Source organism: Pelophylax lessonae (genome assembly GCF_965119305.1).
Source record: "Pelophylax lessonae genome assembly, chromosome: 1".
Classification (NCBI taxonomy): domain Eukaryota; kingdom Metazoa; phylum Chordata; class Amphibia; order Anura; family Ranidae; genus Pelophylax; species Pelophylax lessonae.
In genome coordinates this window covers 259,348,385-259,368,095 of record NC_138768.1, presented here as the reverse complement: position 1 = coordinate 259,368,095, position 19,711 = coordinate 259,348,385, and the positions used below count along the sequence as shown (strand labels likewise).

The following is a 19,711-nucleotide window of genomic DNA, read 5'->3' as shown; positions in this document are numbered from 1 at the left end:
TCCGACTTGCGAAAAGACTTAGTCGATGACAGGTAAACCCTGATCGCCCGAACAACATCCAAGGCATGCAAAGCCACCTCCTTTGGATGCTTAGGCTTCGCGCAAAGCGAAGGCAAGACAATGTCCTCATTCAGGTGAAATTCCGAGATCCTCTTCGGAAGAAAGGAAGGGTTAGGTCGCAAGACCACCTTATCCAAGTGAATCACCAAGTAGGGAGAGCTGCAGGACAATGCTGCCAGCTCCGACACCCTGCGAGCCGAAGTGATCACCACCAAAAAGGCAACCTTCTTGGACAACAGAGACAACGAGATCTCCCTGATCTTTTCAAAGGGAGCCTGTTGTAACACGGACAGAACCAAGTTCAAGTCCCATGGAGGCAAAGGTTCCCTCCTAGGAGGGGCCAAATGTCGCACCCCCTGAACAAAGGTGCTAACCAATGAATTAGACGCCACAGGGCATTGAAAAAGAACGGCCAGCGCAGAAATCTGACCCTTAATTGTGGCCAGCGCCAAACGCTGGTCCACTCCAGTTTGGAGGAAAGCCAACACTCTCGACACCGAGTATGAGCGAGGGGAATACCCCCTGGACTCACACCAGGCAAAGTACGCTTTCCAAGTACGGTAGTAAATTTTTCCCGAAGAGGCTTTTCTAGCCTTGATCAAAGTGGGAATGACCTCAGGGGAGAGACCCCTATCCTTCAGGACCTGGCTTTCAACAGCCAGGCCGTTAAAGCCAGCGACTGTAAAGCAGGATGGAATATCGGCCCTTGAGACAGAAGGTCTTCCCGAAGCGGCAGGTGCCACGGAACGTCGACTGCCAGATTTACGAGGTCTGCGTACCAAGATCGGCGAGGCCAGTCTGGTGCCACCAGAATCACCGCGTGCGGTTCCGAGGCCAATCTGCGAAGGAGCCTGGACAGCAGCTGTATCGGTGGAAAGGCATACATCAGACGATACTGATGCCAGGGCGCCACTAACGCGTCTGAGGCGTCTGCCCGAGGATCGTGCGTCCTTGCCATGAACCTCTCCACCTTGTTGTTCAGACGAGACGCGAACAGGTCCACAGCCGGAAGACCCCACTTCGCGCACAACATCTGGAAGACATCCGGGTGAAGGGACCATTCTCCCTGGTCCAGGGTCTGGCGACTCAGATAGTCCGCCTGCCAGTTTTCCACCCCCGGAATGTGCACAGCCGTTATCGCTGGGACGTGCGTCTCGGCCCACGACAGAATGTCGTTTACTTCCCAAGCAGCACGGGCACTCATGGTGCCCCCTTGATGGTTGATGTAGGCCACCGCTGTGGCATTGACCGTCTGAACCCGAACCGGATGGCCCTGAAGCCGTTCCGACCAATGCAGAAGGCAAAGTTTTATCGCTCGCAATTCCAGAATGTTGATCGGAAGGGAGGACTCCTCCTCCGACCAAGTTCCCTGGGCGGATAGAAAGCCCAGAACACCACCCCAGCCCGACAGGCTGGCATCCGTGGTGAGCACCGTCCACGACAAGGGACGAAAGGACTTGCCCCCCGACACAGCCGGGGACTGGAGCCACCACAAAAGACCCCTTTGGGTGTGGCGGCTCAACGAGATCCGCAGATCCAGAGATTGCGGACGCCCGTCCCACTTGGCCAAGATCTCCGCCTGAAGACCCCGCGTGTGAAACTGGGCGAAGGGAATCGCCTCGAAAGCCGAGACCATCAGACCTAGACATCTCATACATGTCCGGAGGGACGAGCACTGAGTGTCCCTGAGGGACCTGACCTCGTCCTGAAGTGTCCGGAGCTTGTCTTCCGGCAGGAAGACCTTCGCTTGAGCAGAGTCCAGGATCATCCCCAGGTAGCGAAGATGAACCGATGGACACAACGTTGATTTTGGAAAATTTATCGTCCAACCAAACTCCTGCAGAGTCTGCATCGTGGTGGACAGGTCGTTCACCAGGCCCTGACTGGTCGCAGACCGAAGCAAGATATCGTCCAGATATCCCAAGACAGAGACGCCCTGGGCTCTCAAAGCCAGGACCGGCACAAGCACCTTGGTGAAAACCCGCGGAGCCGAAGCGAGACCGAAGGGTAACGCCACGAATTGGTAATGATCCTCCGCAATGGCGAATCGAAGGTACCTCTGGTGACCCTCGAAAATGGGGATGTGAAGGTACGCATCCTTCAAAATCGATGTAGGCCATGACTTCCACTGGACTCAGGGCAGCCACCACTGAGCGTAGGGATTCCATGCGGAACTTGCGAACCCGCACAAAGCGGTTCAGAGCTTTCAAGTCCAGAATTGGATGTACCTTGTCCTCCTTTCTGGGCACAGCGAACAGATTGGAGTAGAACCCCCGAAATCTGTCCCGATGAGGCACCGCTACCACCACTCCCTGGGCCCGCAGGTCCCGCACTGCCAGGTGCAGATCCTGCAAACGCTCCGGAGACAGCTGAAGATTTGAGGGAAAAAATCTGCTCGCCGGCCGAGAGAGAAACTCGATCTTGTATCCAGATCGAACGATTTCCTGAACCCAACTGTCCCGAATGCGGGCCAGCCAGGGTCGAAGAAAACCGAGCAAACGACCCCCCACCCCAGAACCGGGAGAGGGCGCCCCTTCAGGCCGAATTGGTATGGGCAGCGGACCCGGACTGGCCGGACTTCTGCTTCCCTGCCCACGGCTTCTTCTGGGAGCCCTGGCCCTTGAAGGGCTTGCCCTTGTATTGTGACCGAAAGGCACGAAAGGACCCCTGAGAGGGCCTGAACGAGGTATTCTTCTTACCGCGAACAAACTTATTCTTGTGAGTTTAGGGTAAGAGTGCTCTTACCCCTGGAAATTCCCTTTATCAGAGTATCCAAAGACTCGCCAAAAAGGCAAGATCCCGCGTAGGGAAGATTAGCTAGAGTCTTGCGAGAGGATTGGTCAACCGACCAACATTTCAGCCATATCAGGCGACGGTTCAACACCGCAACACTGGAGAGACGTGCAGCCAAAGGGACTAAATCCAAGTCCGCATCGCACAAATACATGACACCCTGATGAATTTGATCTATCATAGCCAACGTTGTCGGCGGAGCAGAGTCAGCCACCAGGGTGCGCCCGAGCACCTGCGTCCAATCCGCAATAGCTTGGGCTGTCATAATGGAAGCAAAAATAGGCTTCAGCATAGAACCAGCAACCGTATAAGTATGACGGGCCAGAGACTCCAATCTCCTGTCCGTAGGGTCCCGGAACACCGGGGTATCCTCAGCAGGAATCGCAGTAGATTTAGTCAAAACTGCCACCGCTTGATCCACCTGAGGCGGCACACACCAACGCTCATCAGTGGTGGGTGTAAATGGATAACGCAGCGTGAACCTACTTGGCACAGTAAAGGGCTTCTTTAAATTGCGCCATTGCTCATCAACAGCGCGCTGAAATTCCGCAGGGCAGGGAAAAACCTGCGCTGATTTGCGTTTCCTTTTAGTCCCATAAGAGGACATCAAAGCAGGAGGACATGGTTCATCCTGCAGATGCAGTGTTTCCTTGATAGAAGTAATCAACTCATCCATGAGTGCAAGCTCTTCAGGCGAGCCAGGGGGAGAAGTATCAACTCCTTCTACCTCAGCCTCCCCCTCAGACCCCACAAGGTCCAGAGATGAGCGAGACCCTGAGAAGGGCACTCCAGCCATAGCAGCCCCATCGCCCTCTGAATCAGAGGAAATAGATAACCTGGGCTGCTTTGCGGATCGATCAGCCATTAGCATCTGCACCTGAGAAGCCAAGTTCGCTACAACAGCAGCCAGATCAGCCCCCTCGGGGGATGCAGCAGCCCCTTGGCCCCCCACCAGGGTGGGAGGAAACTTGCAATCCTGAGAATCCATGCCCCAGTATCAACTGAAATAAAGGACTGCCCCTTGAAGACCGCTGCGAGCGCAGCCCACCGCACACTACTGTATGTACCGACCCCCGCAGGGATAAGGAGCACTGAGCAAGGAAATACAGGATAAGGAAGGTAAAAACCTGGAGAGAGCACACAGCTGCTGCCACCGATCGCTGTTCCAGTGAACAAGGAAGTGATGCAATGACTGACCGCCTTATATAGCCTATGAAGGCTTCACAAACATGGCAACAAGAAAATGGCGCCGACATGTGCATGCAGGAGCGATCGCCGCCAAAATGGCGGCGTTTGGCGCCAAAACACCGCGCTGTATCACACAGGGCCGGTCACCACAATTTGCCGAGAAAAATGGCGGGCCGCAGCAGCGGTCGCCGCACAGCATGTCTGATCCCAGTCTGCCCCATACATCTCACACAGCAGAGCGGGAGAGCCCCCCCCCCCGCAGCCCACAGAAAGGCAGCTATTCCACACAGGAATCTGACACAGACATGCGGGTCACACAGTCACAGACTGACACCCAAACAGACAGGACCCCACATAGAAATTTACTTACCATTCCGGATGGCGTGGGGAGCCTTCTTTAGCGACCAAACCGCTGTATTGAGGACAGGGAGTGTCGCAGCCAGGACGCAGTGGACTGCGGTGCAAAACCGCAAATGGCGTCCGGTGAGGTAGCCACCTCACAGGCAGCATCCCTGCAGCGAACAGGGATGGGTCGTTCAATATGCCAGGGAAACCTTAGCTGAACGCTCGATGGCAGGCTGGAGAAACCCCTGGCACACAGCCCTCGGATCCAGGGTGGCCAGACCGAGACCCAGCTCCGCATGATCATCTTCATCCGAAGAAAACTAAACTAATGCTGAGAAAAAAACAGCTAAGTAAAAGAAAGAGAAAAATACTTGAAATAAAATCCAAAAGAGGATAGAAGGCTGAGACTGAAAGCCCCAGCACAGGAACAGCCAGCTACTCCTAAGCTAGGCAATTGAAAACAGAGTTGAGAATGCTGGAAGCAGGGAGGTATTGACTGAGGGGACCACCCCCTAGGGGTGGGATATGCTAAAAGCTTTGATATTAACAAATCTTGTTGCCTAGCTACTCCTGTGGAGCAAAGGTCAATTACCCCATTAGTGAAGATTATGAAGTGGCGGCGACTGTCGGAGGACGTAAGAGAAACATTGATTACTACTAAAAAACAGTAAGCTTTTACAAAGAATTTATAGACTATTCAGCAAACTTTGTGGAAAGGAAAAGTATCGCAAAAGCTTTTTTGGCTATATTTCTCCTATGGATCACAGGAGTGCAGTTATTTTTGCATTCCTGTGACCAGTTTTCAGCCGAGAGCAGGCTGAAGTCAGCTGTCGGCTGGCGTTACTCAGCCGGTCTAGGATCTTTATCGATCCCGACCTTACAGTTGAGATCCATCCAGATGCCTAAACTGGCAGCTGGCTCAGACTCTCAGCTGCACCGACGGGACACTAAGCCAGCTGCTCCCTTTCTCTTCCCAGCCTGATGCTCCAGTGAGCACCGGAGGGGCAGAGCAGACAGCGGCAACTGACAGTCACTGGCTCTTTGCTCGGAACGGAGGGGTGAAATCAGCGATCAGTGGACTTTGATCACTCAGTTCTCCATGAAGAGGCAGCTTGGAACAGATGGAGCATTGGATTGATGATGCATCCCCCTAGGAGAGTATAATTTTTTTTTGTAAAACCCATACTTCTCTTTGAAGTCAAATTACCAAATACAGTTCCTGTTTGGGCAGGTAAACACAGATCTTAATAGGACTGCTGATTGTCACTTCAAAAAACCTTGGTAAACTGCAGAATTACTTGAAACTTGCTGAAGCCAGCTAGCTTGTTTAACCCCTTGCTGATGAGTGTATGCACAAATGTGGCCTCCCCGAAGTAGGCCTCCTTCCATGGGGCAGCATATGTGCGCTCATGCTTTTGTGCCGAAAGCGCACTTCAAGTACAGAGAATGCCGTCAACAGCTCCAGGTCTTGTATGACCTATCAGGAGCCGGAAGGATCGGCTTCCAATCATATGATTGCTGTGGAGGCCTGTGATTGGTTATCACAGGGATTTTTCTGTAAAACCCATCCCTGTATTTTTTCCCTCTGTACTTTTTCCTTCTGAAAGGAGAAAGATACATTGCGTCTTTTTCTACTAACCAGAGGAGAAGGAAAAAAAAAAAAATCACTGTCACTGCCAATAATCAATACATGTGTAAACATCATACTGCGGTTATCAGCTTTTCCATGCCAAAAGGCAATATTCTAGTCTAAATCATCACAAAACGCGTTTGTGGGCAGACCTTTTAATCATTTGCGTATCCTCCATTCACAGATCAAGTTTCAATCATGGAAGCTGTAGTACGTTTGCTATGAATGAAGGAGCTGGGCAGAAAAGGCAAGCATAGCTGGCTAGTGCCCGCAGCAGATCCACAAGTTATTAGTGCCCTCTGCAACGCAAGTTTAAAGCAGCGGGATTGGGGAGCTGGGGGCAGAGGATGAAGATTTTAAGGAAAGCAGGAGCCAGCAGCACAAGGGACACATCAGCTCAATAGCAAGTCTCTTGTGCTGATTTTTGTTTTTTGATTAAACTTAGGCTTTTAAAGCTGAAGTCTAGGTATAAAAACTTTATAGCATACTTATATTGGTCCAGCTTTGACCAATGTAAGTGTGCACCATCTCATACTTGAACGATCCCTGTGAAGTTTCAAAAAAAGTTGTAGTATTTAAAACGAATGAACCAATGCGCTACCAGAAAAAATATTAGTATATGATACAAAAATGAAAAGTAGATAATAAGGATTATATATCTGCAACATAGCAGCCAATCCCTGTAGTGTTTCCACGTACAATATGAATAAAATTTAAGGCAATATGGAACGGTGCTACAACAGTGTAAAAAAAAACAAAAAAACATTCAATTACCATTGACAGTACATATATATATATATACTATATATGATACATATAAAGTGCACTGGTGCGTCAAATATACGTGCATGTGCAAATGATCATAATATTATAATAGAACAGTAATAAAGTAAATGTGCAAAACAGTGTATACGAATTAATGCACACCATTAAGGCTGCATTCACACTTGAGCGTAGCGTTTTTTACCGTGATTTTACCGCGATTTTTACCGCAATTTTTTCAGGCGTTTTTCATTGACATCTATCAAAAACGCTGGTAATCAGCCCAAAAAGAAGCTCATGTACTTTTTTCAGTTACAGGCGTTTTGCAAAACGCTCAGATGTGAACAGGGGCCATTTAAATGAATGGGGTTTTACTTGTTGGGCGTTTTGGAAGCGTTTCTTTTGAGCGTTTTTGGAGCTGAAAACGCCCAGGTGTGAATGGAGCCTTAACAAGTGAAAATATTGAATCACAGTCCCAAAAAAATATGGTACTTAAACCAAACTGTAAACAAATGTCCAAAATGTGATGTGCAACAGTGATATAAAAAGGTCTGTTATTACATGGATGTAGTGATTCAAAAAATATGGTGACAGCAGTGCAGTTTTCCCACAACAAAATCTAACATTAAGTGCAGTGGCTGCTCACCTTAAAAACAAAATATCATTGCGTGTTCCTTTTGAAAAAAAATAACAATATTTTTCAAATTTTTTTTATATGAAATTCCCCCAAAAAAATGTAAAAATCAAAATTTTTAAAAAATTTTAGGCCAATTTGTTTTCTGCTACATATTCTTGGAAAAAAAAAAAAAACGCAAATAAGGTCATTTTTAGTTTTTTTTTTAAACTAGTAATGGCGGCGATCTGTGATTTTTTTTTGCAAGACTGCGACATTGCGGCGGACAGATCGGACCCCTAACTGACATTTGACACTTTTGGGGGTACCAGTGACATTACTACAGTAATCAGTGCTATAAATATGCGCTGTTACTGTAATAATGACACTGGCAAGGAAGGGGTTAACTTTATTGGGGATCAAGGGGTTAAATGTATGCCTGGTGCTTATGGACGTGTGTGGAGGGAGGGGATTGTGTTTACACAAGCGGGCGGATTTCCTCACTCGATCCCCGACGATTGGGGAAGAGCGGCGGTGATCACTGCCTCTCCTCCCCTGGCCCTACTCCCGCTGTGTCTGAATATAGTGGGAGCACGCCGCCGAGAAGGGGAGGAGTCCAGCGACGTAGGTCTACGTCGCTGGATGATAACGAGCCACTTTGCCGCAGTACCAGCTCAGTGAGCGGTCGGCAAGTGGTTAATAGCTGTGTTGAATTATTTTGAGGGGACAGCAAATGTACACTGTTATACAAACTGAACACTCACTAATTTACATTGTAGCAAAGTGTAATTTCTTCAGTGATATCACATGAAAATATATAATAAAATACTTACCAAAATGTGAGGGGTGTGCTCACTTTTGTGAGATACTGTATGGTATTTGATTTTTTCTTTTTACACTGTTGTAGAGCCGTTTCATATTGCCTTGAGTTTTATTCAAATTGTTGTAGTAGTCGCCACGAATACAGTGCTAGCAGCAGTTTGCCACCATTCACAAAACGCCTTTTATTTTTCTTAATGAATACAAAGCCCCTTTGATTGAATGAGGTGGAGAAGCATGGCGGTGATCTCACAATCTCCACTTCATCCAATAACAGTACACCTTGTATTCATTGAAAAAAATACAAGGCATTCGGTAATGGCAGCAGTGCTCAGTGAGTGATCGCCTGTGGTTACCATTCAGAACAGTCGCTTAGCAATGGATATAAAACACTGCTGTGATTACTGTAGTAGTAATGACTACAAGAGTGATTAGCAGCTTCCACTAGGATCACTTAAGTATGGGATATGCATACTTACATTGATCCAAGCTGGGCCAGTGTAACTATGTAACCAAATTCATACCCAAACTTTAGCTTTATTAAAAAGAAATTAAAAAATTACCAACGATACAAAAAAGGTAGCCCCTGCAATACACCAATATTCTACAAGAATACCACAACAGCAGGTCATTACTAGCTGACAATACAGTAAGGTCCATAAATATTGGGACATCAACACAATCCCAATCTTTTTGGCTTTATAATGAATTTGAAATCAAACAAACAAGATGTGGTTTAACTGCAGACTTTCAGCTTTAATTTGAGGTTATTTACATCCAAATCAGGTGAAAGGTGTAGGAATTACAACAGTTTGTATATGTGCCTCGCACTTTTTAAGGGACCAAAAGTAATGGGACAACTGGCTGCTTAGCTGTTCCATGGCCAGGTATGTGTTATTCCCTCATTATCCCATTTACAAGGAGCAGATAAAAGGTCCAGAGCTAATTTCAAGTGTGCTATTTGCATTTGTAATCTGTTGCTGTCAACTCTCAATATGAGATCCAAAGAGCTGTCACTATCAGTCAAGCAAGCCATCATTAGGCTGAAAATCAAAACAAATCCTTCAGGGAGATAGCAAAAAAATTAGGGTTGCCAAATCAACTGTTTGGAACATCCTTAAAAAGAAAGAACGCACCGGTGAGCTCAGCAACACCAAAAGACCCGGAAAACCACAGAAAACAACTGTGGTGGATGGCCGAAGAATTCTTTCCCTGGTGAAGAAAACCACCCTTCACAACAGTTGGCCAGATCAAGCACACTCTCCAGGAGGTAGGTATATGTGTGTCAAAGACAAAAATCAAGAGAAGACTTCACCATAGTGAACACAGAGGGTTCACCACAAGATGTAAACCCCTGGTGAGCCTCAAAAACAGGAAGGCCAGATTAGAGTTTGCCAAACATCTAAAAAAGCCTTCACAGTTCTGGAACAACATCCTATGGACAGATGAGACCAAGATCAACTTGTACCAGAGTGATAGGAAGAGAACAGTATGGAGAAGGAAAGGAACTGCTCGGGATCCAAAGCATACCACCCTCATCAGTGAAGCATGGTGGTGGTAGTGTCATGGCATGGGCATGTATGGCTGCTGACGTGACTGCTGACAAAAGCAGCAGGATGAATTCTGAAGTGTTTCGGGCAATATTATCTGCTCATATTCAGCCAAATGCTTCAGAACTAATTGGACGGCGCTTCACAGTGCAGATGGACAATGACCCGAAGCATACTGTGAAAGCAACTAAACAGTTTTTTAAGGGAAAGAAGTGGAATGTTATGCAACGGCCAAGTCAATTACCTGAACTGAATCAGGCTAAGCATGCATTTCACTTGCTGAAGACAAAACTGAAGGGAAAATGCCCCAAGAACAAGCAGGAACTGAAGACAGTTGCAGTAGAGGCCTGGGCAGAGCATCACCAGGGATGAAACCCAGTGTCTGGTGATGTCTATGCATTCCAGACTTCAGGCTGTAATTGACTGCAAAGGATTTGCAACCAAGTATTAAAAAGTGAAAGTTTGATTTAAGATTGTTAATCTGTCCCATTACTTTTGGTCCCTTAAAAAGTGGGAGGCACATATACAAACTGTTGTAATTCCTACACTGTTCACCTGATTTGGATGTAAATACCCTCAAATTAAAGCTGAAAGTCTGCAGTAAAAGCACATCTTGTTTCATTTCAAATACATTGTGGTGGTGTATAGAGCCAAAAATATTAGAATTGTGTCGATGTCCCAATATTTATGGACCTGACTGTAGCTAGTGAGCTTTCAAAGTACTGCGGTTTGTGATTAAAATTCTGTGGAAGCAAAAAAGTAGCAGAAAATGGTACTTGCTGTTTAACTTGGCATTAGCCTTGGCATCCGCAATAGCCTCCTGACACAGCTCGATTCCTATTACTTTCTTCACTCTCTTTTTCCAAGACACAAAAAAAAAAATGTTAATTGACAGGTAAATTAAATAGCCAATGGATGTGTGGGATTGTACTGTTAGACCTGTAAAAGCATACTACTGGAAGGCAGAAAGGTTTTACCTGAGCCAGGGAGAGGCCAATGGTTCCTGTCCCGCAGCAAACATCTAACACAGTGCTGTTCTGATCCAGTTGAGCCCAGTCTGCAATCGTTGAATACAAAACCTCTGCTGCAGGTGTGTTAACCTAAAATATATAAATGGTCCTCCTTTAAAAGCTAATGAAAATGGATCCATCTGGTAACCTAGGTAATATTTACAGCTCTTACAGAATCTGAATTTTACTTATTGCATAACATAAATGTAACTGGCTTTTTGTAAACAAGATGATAGATTTTCATTCTATGGGTTAATGGGTGAGCTATATTGTTCATTACATGTGGAGGCTGTGTTTAATTTAGGCACAGCAATTAAATTCTACAGCTCAAACTCTGCTTAAAGTGGTTCTAAATTCAAGTAATTCCTATGTATTAAGGTAAAAATGTCTTGGTAGTAGTATAGCTCCACCCCCCCCTTCAAATCTACCTAAAAACACACACCCCAGTCCTCTCTCGATCCATCAATAGGTCCCTCCACAGCGGCACTCTTCCACTTTTCACAGTACACAGAAGCCGCAGCAGGAGTCATTGGCTTGTGCTACGGTCAATCATACCCTGTGAGGAAGGAGAGGGGCCAAGCTGCGCTGTGTGTGTTTATGAATAGACTGGCTAGGGAGTGGGCCTGCACAAATACCCCAATAGCAGCCAGCTTGCTGTGGGGGCACTCACAGAAGAGGATGAGGCGGAGGACCCAGAAGAGACTGCTTTGTGCAATACCACTACACAGAGCAGATAAGTATAACGTCTTTCTTATTTTAGGAAAATAATTAGCATTTAGAACCACTTTAAACATGTGAAAAGCAATCATAGTAACATTAAAAAAAACAAAAAAACAAAACAGAAAACATAGTATAATTTGAGACAGATATTGAATGAGGTCAAATAGCTAGGCCTGATAAGAAGGAAGAAAAATCCCTTTTCTGGTGAAAACATGTACCAAAAAAAAAAAAAAAAAAAAAAAGACAAAATTGAACAATAAAATGTGTTGCAATGTAGGACTTTCAAAGTGTGAGAGCTAACACTGTTATGTAAAACCTCATGTAGGATTTCAAATTAAAGATAAAGCAATTGCCTGCATTAAATCAAATTTCAAGTATATCTTCACTTTCAAATTTGTTAATATTTCTGTAATATCTGATCAAAACTATTTACCTGAAAGAAAGCATGGGGTGAAATGCGGAAAGTGAGGCCCAGCAGTTCCTCGTGGATGTACTGCTCCCCACTCACATGCTCCACAGGTAAATCCTCCAGGTTTGGGGATTTTCTAGAAGACAGAATTTGTTTTTGGTCTTTTAAATAAACAATTCAAAAGGTCTTCTTAAATATATGGCAAGTGCAAAACAAACCAAAAAAAAAAAAAACTTAAAATTCTGTCAGAAACTTTTCCAGCTAATATATTCATGTGCAGCAGCCTTACATTATTACATTATCTGCTAAGACTACTAAAACCCTCCCTCTTTATGCTATGGAAAAGAGGAGTGGAGATTTTTCTATAGGTTTTCTCCCTAGGACAGAAGTGTGCTAGTGGCAGAATCACCAGAAAATAAAGGCCAAAAAGTTTGAAAAACAAATTCAGCTGCAATGCAAGCTGCAAATGGTAAAGCAGAAACGTCACCTAAAAAGGGGAAGTTCTACTTCCCCGTCGTTCCCCCCCATCCTCCTCTTCCACTTTTGAAACTTGTTTTTTTTTTTTGACAAATGGGTACCTAGTTTTGTCTGGTAGCCGTTCACACTTCCGCGGGAAGGCCTAGACGATTCAACCAGAAGTTCTCATCAGTCCCAGGAGGCTGCGGGTCCATTCACAAAGGCCAGTGTGACTCACGCATGCATAGTGGGGAGCCAACTGTGAAGCCGCAAGGAGTCAAAGTCAGCTTCCCACAGTAAACATGCCGACGCTGGGGACCTGAAGACTGGCAATAAACCAGCCTGAGTTTAGGAAAAAGTGCCCCTTTATTAAAATCCAGCAGCTACAGCTTTTTAGCTTCTCACTTAGTTTCTTCAGTCATTAAAATAAAAAAAAAAAAAATGGGGCGTGGACGGATGTGAGCGAGGGTAGACGTGCCGGACCGGAGCTCTCTGCTAATCCTGCAAATTACCTCCGTTTTCGGTGTGCGGTGGGGCTGCTATCCTATCCTATCTTGTGGGGGAAGCTCCCAGGACTCCAACAATGCCATCCTCGACCCCCAAACCGGCTCGGCAGCCGCCCCGGGACCAGCGTCAGACTTGCTCCACCAAAGGTCAGAGCCCGGGCTCGCATCCGCCATTTTGGCGCCGACGTCTTCACAGCGGAGTGGCGATGCGTGTGCTGGTATGGAGCCACAGAGGCCTGCGGACCCCCCTGCTTCCCGGAGCTTCTCGGGGACCTGACCGGGAGGTAGCTGCGGACCAGCGGGCAATAACCACCCCGATCCTGGAAGCCATTGATGCCTGCAAGGCAGCGTTGATGGTGCGCATAGATCACCTGGTGTCAGAGTGCACGCTCATCCGCCATGACCTGGACAAATTCCGGGGGAGGCTCACTGCTGCGGAGGACCGTATCTCGGAGGTGGAGGACAGCTCACATTCCCACAGTGCTCAATTAGCTGAACTACAAGAGGTTGTGAAATCACTGCAACATCGCGCTGACGATGCGGAGGACAGACAGCGCCGGAATAATGTGAGAGTGGTGGGGCTCCCTGAGGGACTGGAGGGAAAGAGACCTGCTCCATTTGCGGAACAGTTCTTCAAGCAGCTTCTTTCTCTCGAGAATCTACCCCCCACCTACGTGGTGGAAAGGGCTCATAGAGTGCCAGCTGGGGCTAGACCTCCTGGAGCCCCCCCCCCCCGCCCGTTCCTGGTAAAATTCCTCAACTACAGAGTCAGAGACTTGCTCCTGTCGGAAGTGCGGAAACACCCTGAGCTACGCTATGAGAATGCTCGTGTCATGCTGTTCCCCGACTTTTCGGCGGAGACACAACGCCGTCGGCGCTCCTATATGGATGTCAGAAAGCGCTTGAGAGCTAAGGAAATCATCTACAGTATGCAGTATCCTAGTAGGCTCAGGGTGCAGTACAAGGGCTTGGTGAAATTCTTCGACACTCCACAGGAGGCTTCCGACTGGCTGGATGGTCTGTGATGAGTTCTGGCTGTCTGCGGATTTGCTCCTGGGTGTTTGCCCTCTGGATGTGGTCCTTTTCTGTTTTCCAGTTGAATGCTGCCCCTGATTGCCCTGATGTTGGCACTATACTCCTGACCTACTTTCCCTTCTGGATGCCTACAGTTTGTTGATGGTGCCATGATGCCTGCAGTTGGGGTCTCCCGGCCTGGTGGTTTTGGTGACTGGTCGTTGGGGGGGGGGGGGGGGTGTCTTGCTGCCCTCTCTGCACACCAGTTGCTCCGGTATCTTCAGAGGCCCCTTCGGAACAGTAGGGACATCTTCTCTACCAGACTGTTGCTCACACTGGAAGAACGTCGCACGTTTCGGTTTTTTGGGCAGTTTGGGATTAAAGCCACATACCAGACTGTTTTTTGGGACAACGTTTTTTGTCTCCCTTTTTTTTTTTGTTAGTTAAGTTGGTTTTTGGTATAATGGCACGGGGACTTCAGCACCAGTTTTTTCTCACTCCTAGGTACTTCGAGGTGGTTGTTTTTGGGTCCCACTTCCTTTTCATTGTGTTTCCGGCCCCTACCTGGGTTCTGCACCATTTTTTCCTTGATTCCCATGGCTGACAATATAAGACTCCTCTCATGGAATGTGAGGGGCTTGAATAATAAATTCAAGCGGGCCAGTGTCTTTCAGCATTTGAAGCTCATTAAGCCACATGTCATCCTCCTGCAGGAGACTCACCTTGATGGAAACATGATTTTAGCTCTTCGGATGCCGTGGATACAGAGGGCGTTCCATGCCACGTACTCCACGTATGCTAGAGAAGTCTCCATCCTCATTAGTAAATCCATCCCATGCTCAATCCAAAGGGTGATCTCTGATCCAGGGGGCAGATATGTGGCCGTGCTTTTGGATGTGTATTCTGTTACCATGCTATTAGTAGCTATTTATATGCCTCCTCCATTTAAGATACAAATGTTGTATGATTTAACTGATAAGTTAGCTGAATATATGCATTTACCGGTGTTGTTCATGGGTGACTTTCAATGCCATCCTGGATGCTGCCCTGGATACTTCCAACCCCAATAGGCCGCCCTCTGTGGATCTGCTTGCCTGGGCTTCCACGGTGGGCATGACTGAACTTTGGAGATGGAAGCATCCGCTATTGAGGGAATACTCTCACCTGTCCACCACTCATCTGCTCGAATCGATTAAGCGTTTGGTAATGCCCAAATGCAATCCCTTTTGGCTGCCTCGGAGTACAGGTCCGGGGGGGTGTCTGATCACAACCCGCTACTCTTGACAGTGAACCTCCAATTGGGGACTGGAGTGCGGGGTTGGCGCCTGGCTGCCGGTTGGCTCCAACAAGATCAGGTCACCTCTCACCTTGACAAGTCGATTCAGACGTATTGGGCAGAAAACGTGGACTCGGGAGATCAGAGAGTGGTCTGGGAGGCGTTTAAGGCAGTGGTGAGGGGAGAGAGTATATCGGCCATTAAAACTGCTAGAAAAGATCACAACGACGAGGTTCGGACATTGCAGGAGGGGGAGCGGAGGCGGGTGGGGGAGTACGCGGTTTCGCCGTCTGATTCCAGCTATGCTGCGTTGCTGGAGGCAAGATGCCTTCTCTCTATGCACGTCTCTGATCTTGCTCATACTGAAGCTAACAATTTACGGGCTTCTATATTTGCACAAGGCAACAATAATGGCAAATTCTTGGCAATGATGGTGGCTGACCAGCAGCCGCCGGTTAATATCCCGCTTATTAGGACCGCTGGGGTTGTGCTTCGGACTGATCCTCGTGACATCTTGGAGACGTTTACAGACTATTTTGAGGCCCTGTATGCTCCGCTGCCAGATAGTGACTCTGAGACCACGGATGACCTCCTGGGGAGCGTTACTTTGCCGTCCTTGTCGGCTGAGGATAGCGCCCTCTTAGACGCACCAATAACGGCTCTGGAGTTCGAAAGAGCCATTGCGGCCTTCCCGCCACACAAAGCCCCGGGTCCGGACGGTTTCCCCACGGACTTTTACAAGCAGTATTCGGGAACACTTGGCGCCTAGAATAAGCTCTCTGTTGCAGCACTGTTTAGAGGTGGGGGAACTTCCTCCCTCCATGTTGGATGCCTATATGGTGCTGCTTCAGAAACCGGGTAAGGACCCCCTGGACTGCTCCTCGTACCGCCCTATAGCCCTTTTAAATGTGGATCTTAAAATCCTGACGAAGGTCCTGGCCATTCGCTTGGCTGGGGTCATTCACTCACTGATAGATCCGGATCAAACGGGCTTCATGCCGGGTAAGTCAGTTGATACTAACATTAGGCGGTTGTTCACTCATCTTCAACTCCCTGGGGAGACGTCGGGCCAGCGGGTGGTGGTCTCCATAGATTTTGAGAAGGCCTTCGATTCGGTCGATTGGGCCTTTATGCTCAAGACGCTGGATCGTATGGGGTTTGGGCCTAACTTTAAGACCTGTATCCGACTCCTTTACACAGGCCCTAGAACGACCATACGGTTTGGCTACCTTACCTCTCCGTACTTCCGGGTAGGGCGGGGGACGAGGCAAGGGTGTCCCCTTTCTCCGTTCCTATTTGCCCTCACGCTTGAACCTATAGCGGCCGCGCTGCGCAGCTCCTCAGCCGTGGGGTCGATTAAAGTCGGTTCCATTAAAGAATGCCTGGCGTTATACGCCGATGATAGGTTATTGTTCCTGGAGGATCCGGGCCCCTCCTTGAGAGCGGCCCTGTCTATCTTGAATGATTTTGGCAAATGTTCAGGACTTCGTGTCACCTGGAGTAAGTCCTCCATTCTGCCCCTTGATGAGGGTGCTCGACCTTCTACGGCTGGGGACCTGCCGCTTCGCTGGGTGGATAGTTTCACATACTTGGGGGTTAAGATTACTAGGCGCCCTCAAGATTATTTCTCTTTGAACCTAGCTCCTTTATTGCCTAAACTCCAACAAAATATCCTAGCATGGAAACGACTCCAGCTTTCCCTATTAGGTCGTATTAGTGTTCTTAAAATGAAATTTCTGCCCGTAGTCTTATATTTTCTTAGAAATTCTCCGTTATGGGTTCCGATGTCCTTTAAGAAATTGGATTCCCGTCAGTCTTGTCAGTTCCTTCCTCTGGTCGCCCGGGGTTCCCAGGATTGGCCTTCGGGCCCTCCAGGAACCTTGGGGTAATGGAGGCCTGGCGCTGCCAGATTGGCGCAAGTATTGTTTGGCAGGGCAGATGGTGTTTGCAAGGCACTGGTTGCGGGCGGATGAGGAGGATTCGGCTACGATCTTGGAAGCGGCCCACCTGGGCTCCTTCGAGACCCTCAGGTTGGCGCTGTTTAGAGGTCTGGGCTCAGATCTCCCTCTGACACTCTCCATGAGGGCGACTGTTAGAGCGTGGACCCAGTCGTTGAAATTGACGTGTCCCAGTTATGTCGGATCCTCTCCCTCCGCTCCACTGTGGATAAAGCCTACTTTTCCCCATTTTCGTCGCTTGCCTGATCCGATGTTGTGGGCGACACGGGGTGTGAAAATCTTGGGGGACATAACAGCGGCGGGGGCTCTCCTACCGTTCGAACGTCTGCGGGAAAAATTTGACATACCCAGTGGCTTCATATTTCGATATATCCAGTTGCGTCACACCTTTCAGGCCCAATTTGCCACTTCTTCTGTGGAACGGTCTCCTTCGGACTTGGAATGTGTGTTGGCTTGTGATACCACGCAAAAAACACTCTCCACTGTGTATAAAGATATGTTCCGACTTACACCCCCTAGCATAGTTAGATGTAGGGAAAAATGGACGGCTGAGGTAGCGGACCTGCAGGGGGATGACTGGGATGAAGTATGGACTGAGCCTTTCAAATATTTAGTTGCTGCCAGGGACAAACTAATACAATTTAAATTCCTCCACAGGATATACTACACGCTGGCCCGTCTAGCCAAAATCTTTCCAACTTCGTCTGCTGAGTGTTGGCGGTGTTCCGCTTCCCCCGCTGATGCAACTCATATTTTCTGGGAATGTAGCCAGATACAACAGTTTTGGACTGCGGTGACTTCCTGTCTCACAGAGGTGCTGCTTACTCAGATTCCGCGAACCCAGCAAGTTTGTCTCCTGGGTTTGGTGGAGGAAGTAGTTCCCTCGGTGGCACACAGGACCCTGCTAGGCATCCTTCTGTTTTATGCTAAAAAGGCTATCTTGCTGCATTGGAAGAAGGTATCCCCGCCATCATTGTTGTTCTGGAAGGGCTTGGTTAATGCAGTGCTACCCCTTTACAAGGCCACTTAAATTTCACGGGGTTGCCCCAAAAAATTTGAAAAGGTTTGGAGGGCATGGGTGGACTCCTCGGAAACTGTAGGTTAAAGCATTTATTGTTATGTATGTGCCAAGACACTGGCGAGATGAATGACCTCTAAATCTGTGCATGTAACATTCTATACTACAGTTTTGCAGCTCTGACTGTACAACCAGGCAATGGGACTTGTTGGTACTGTGTTGATATGATGCGTTCTCAGGGAAGGGGGATGCTGTGATTTTTTGTTAGTATGGGACCGGGGGATGCTTTTCTCCGGGGGTCAGGGGTAGGCCCCCTGACCTCGTCTCTCCTGGTCTTATTAAGGTGCTGGTGGATGCTTTTGTTTGGGTGGGGGGTTGGGGGGTTTTAGGGGTGGACGTTGATGTTTTATTGTCTGCCTTAATTTTTTTTGGTTGTTTGGGACTGTCTGTTTTTGTTTCTCTGTTATTCTATAAAATCAATAAAAAAGAATTTTTCAAAAAAAAAAAAAAAAAAAATACATTTTTGTTTTGAGGTTTAGCTATCCTTTAACTTTTCTGTACAAAAATTCAGATTTCTGTTCCTGTGTGTTGCATTGACGTGCTTTGCGTCATGCATTAACCACTTACCGCATACTAACGTAGGTCTACGTCAGTAAACTTTGCGGTAGTGTACCGGGATGATGCCTCTAGCTAGAGGCACCATCCCGGTACCGTGGTTTAGAGCCGACGGTTGGCTTTCCGTCGGTACCGACCGATGCGGCTCGGGAGCCGCTCGATCGGTACCCGGGGGGGGCGGGAGGGGACGTCCCCCCCCCTCCCGCCGCCTTCCGTGGCTTTGCCCGGGGCTCCCGTTCCACCGGGAGCCCCGAGCACCCAGCCGGCACGTCCGCCGGCTGGATGGAGTCCCGATGAATGCCGGAAACAGCATCGATCGGGTCTCCGATGACGTAACCCGGAGGCGGCGTCCATGACGTCACTTCCGGGTTACTGTGCTGCAAAAGGCGGCAAATTTGAAAAACGGCTGTATGCAAAAATGCCGTTTTCGGCGTTTTGCATACAGGGAAGTGTAGTGGAGGGGTCTAGGGTCTTTTAGACCCTCGATCCCTCCATAAAGTGTACCTGTCACACATATTGGTGTCACAAGGGATGTTTACATTGCTTGTGACAGCAATAAAAGTGATCAGATTTTTTTTTTTTTTTTAAAACTTTAATAAAGTTAAAAAAATAAATAAAATAAATGGGAAAAAAAAAAAAAAAAATGTAGCCGCCCCCGTCACCGTTAGCTCGCGCACAAAAAAAAAACGTATACGGAAGTCGAGCCGCAAATGAAATCGCTGTTCAAACCACACATGTGAGGTATCGCCGCGATCGCCAGAGCGTGAGCAATAATTTAAAAAAAAGAGCTACACTCTAACTCAAAACTGGTAACCGTTAAATAAATTTAAAGCGTCGCAGATTGAGATCTCTTTTGACCGTAGTTTGTCGCGATCCCACGGGGGCCGCAATTTTAAACCGTAACATGTTGGGTATCTATTTACTCGGCGTGACATGTTCTTTCACAATATACAAAAAAAATGGGCTAAC

At 47.8% G+C, this 19,711-nt stretch overlaps 1 protein-coding gene across 1 annotated transcript in view; it reads right to left on the bottom strand.

The window, feature by feature from the left end:
- Positions 1-19,711, bottom strand: part of TRMT2A (tRNA methyltransferase 2 homolog A) — a gene marked incomplete at its 5' end in the record, with an annotated part of 103,206 nt that overhangs the window by 20,723 nt on the left and 62,772 nt on the right. The window contains 3 exon segments of the mRNA XM_082243886.1: positions 10,537-10,616; positions 10,738-10,860; positions 11,924-12,035. Of these exon segments, the coding sequence (XP_082100012.1) occupies positions 10,537-10,616; positions 10,738-10,860; positions 11,924-12,035 (315 nt within the window).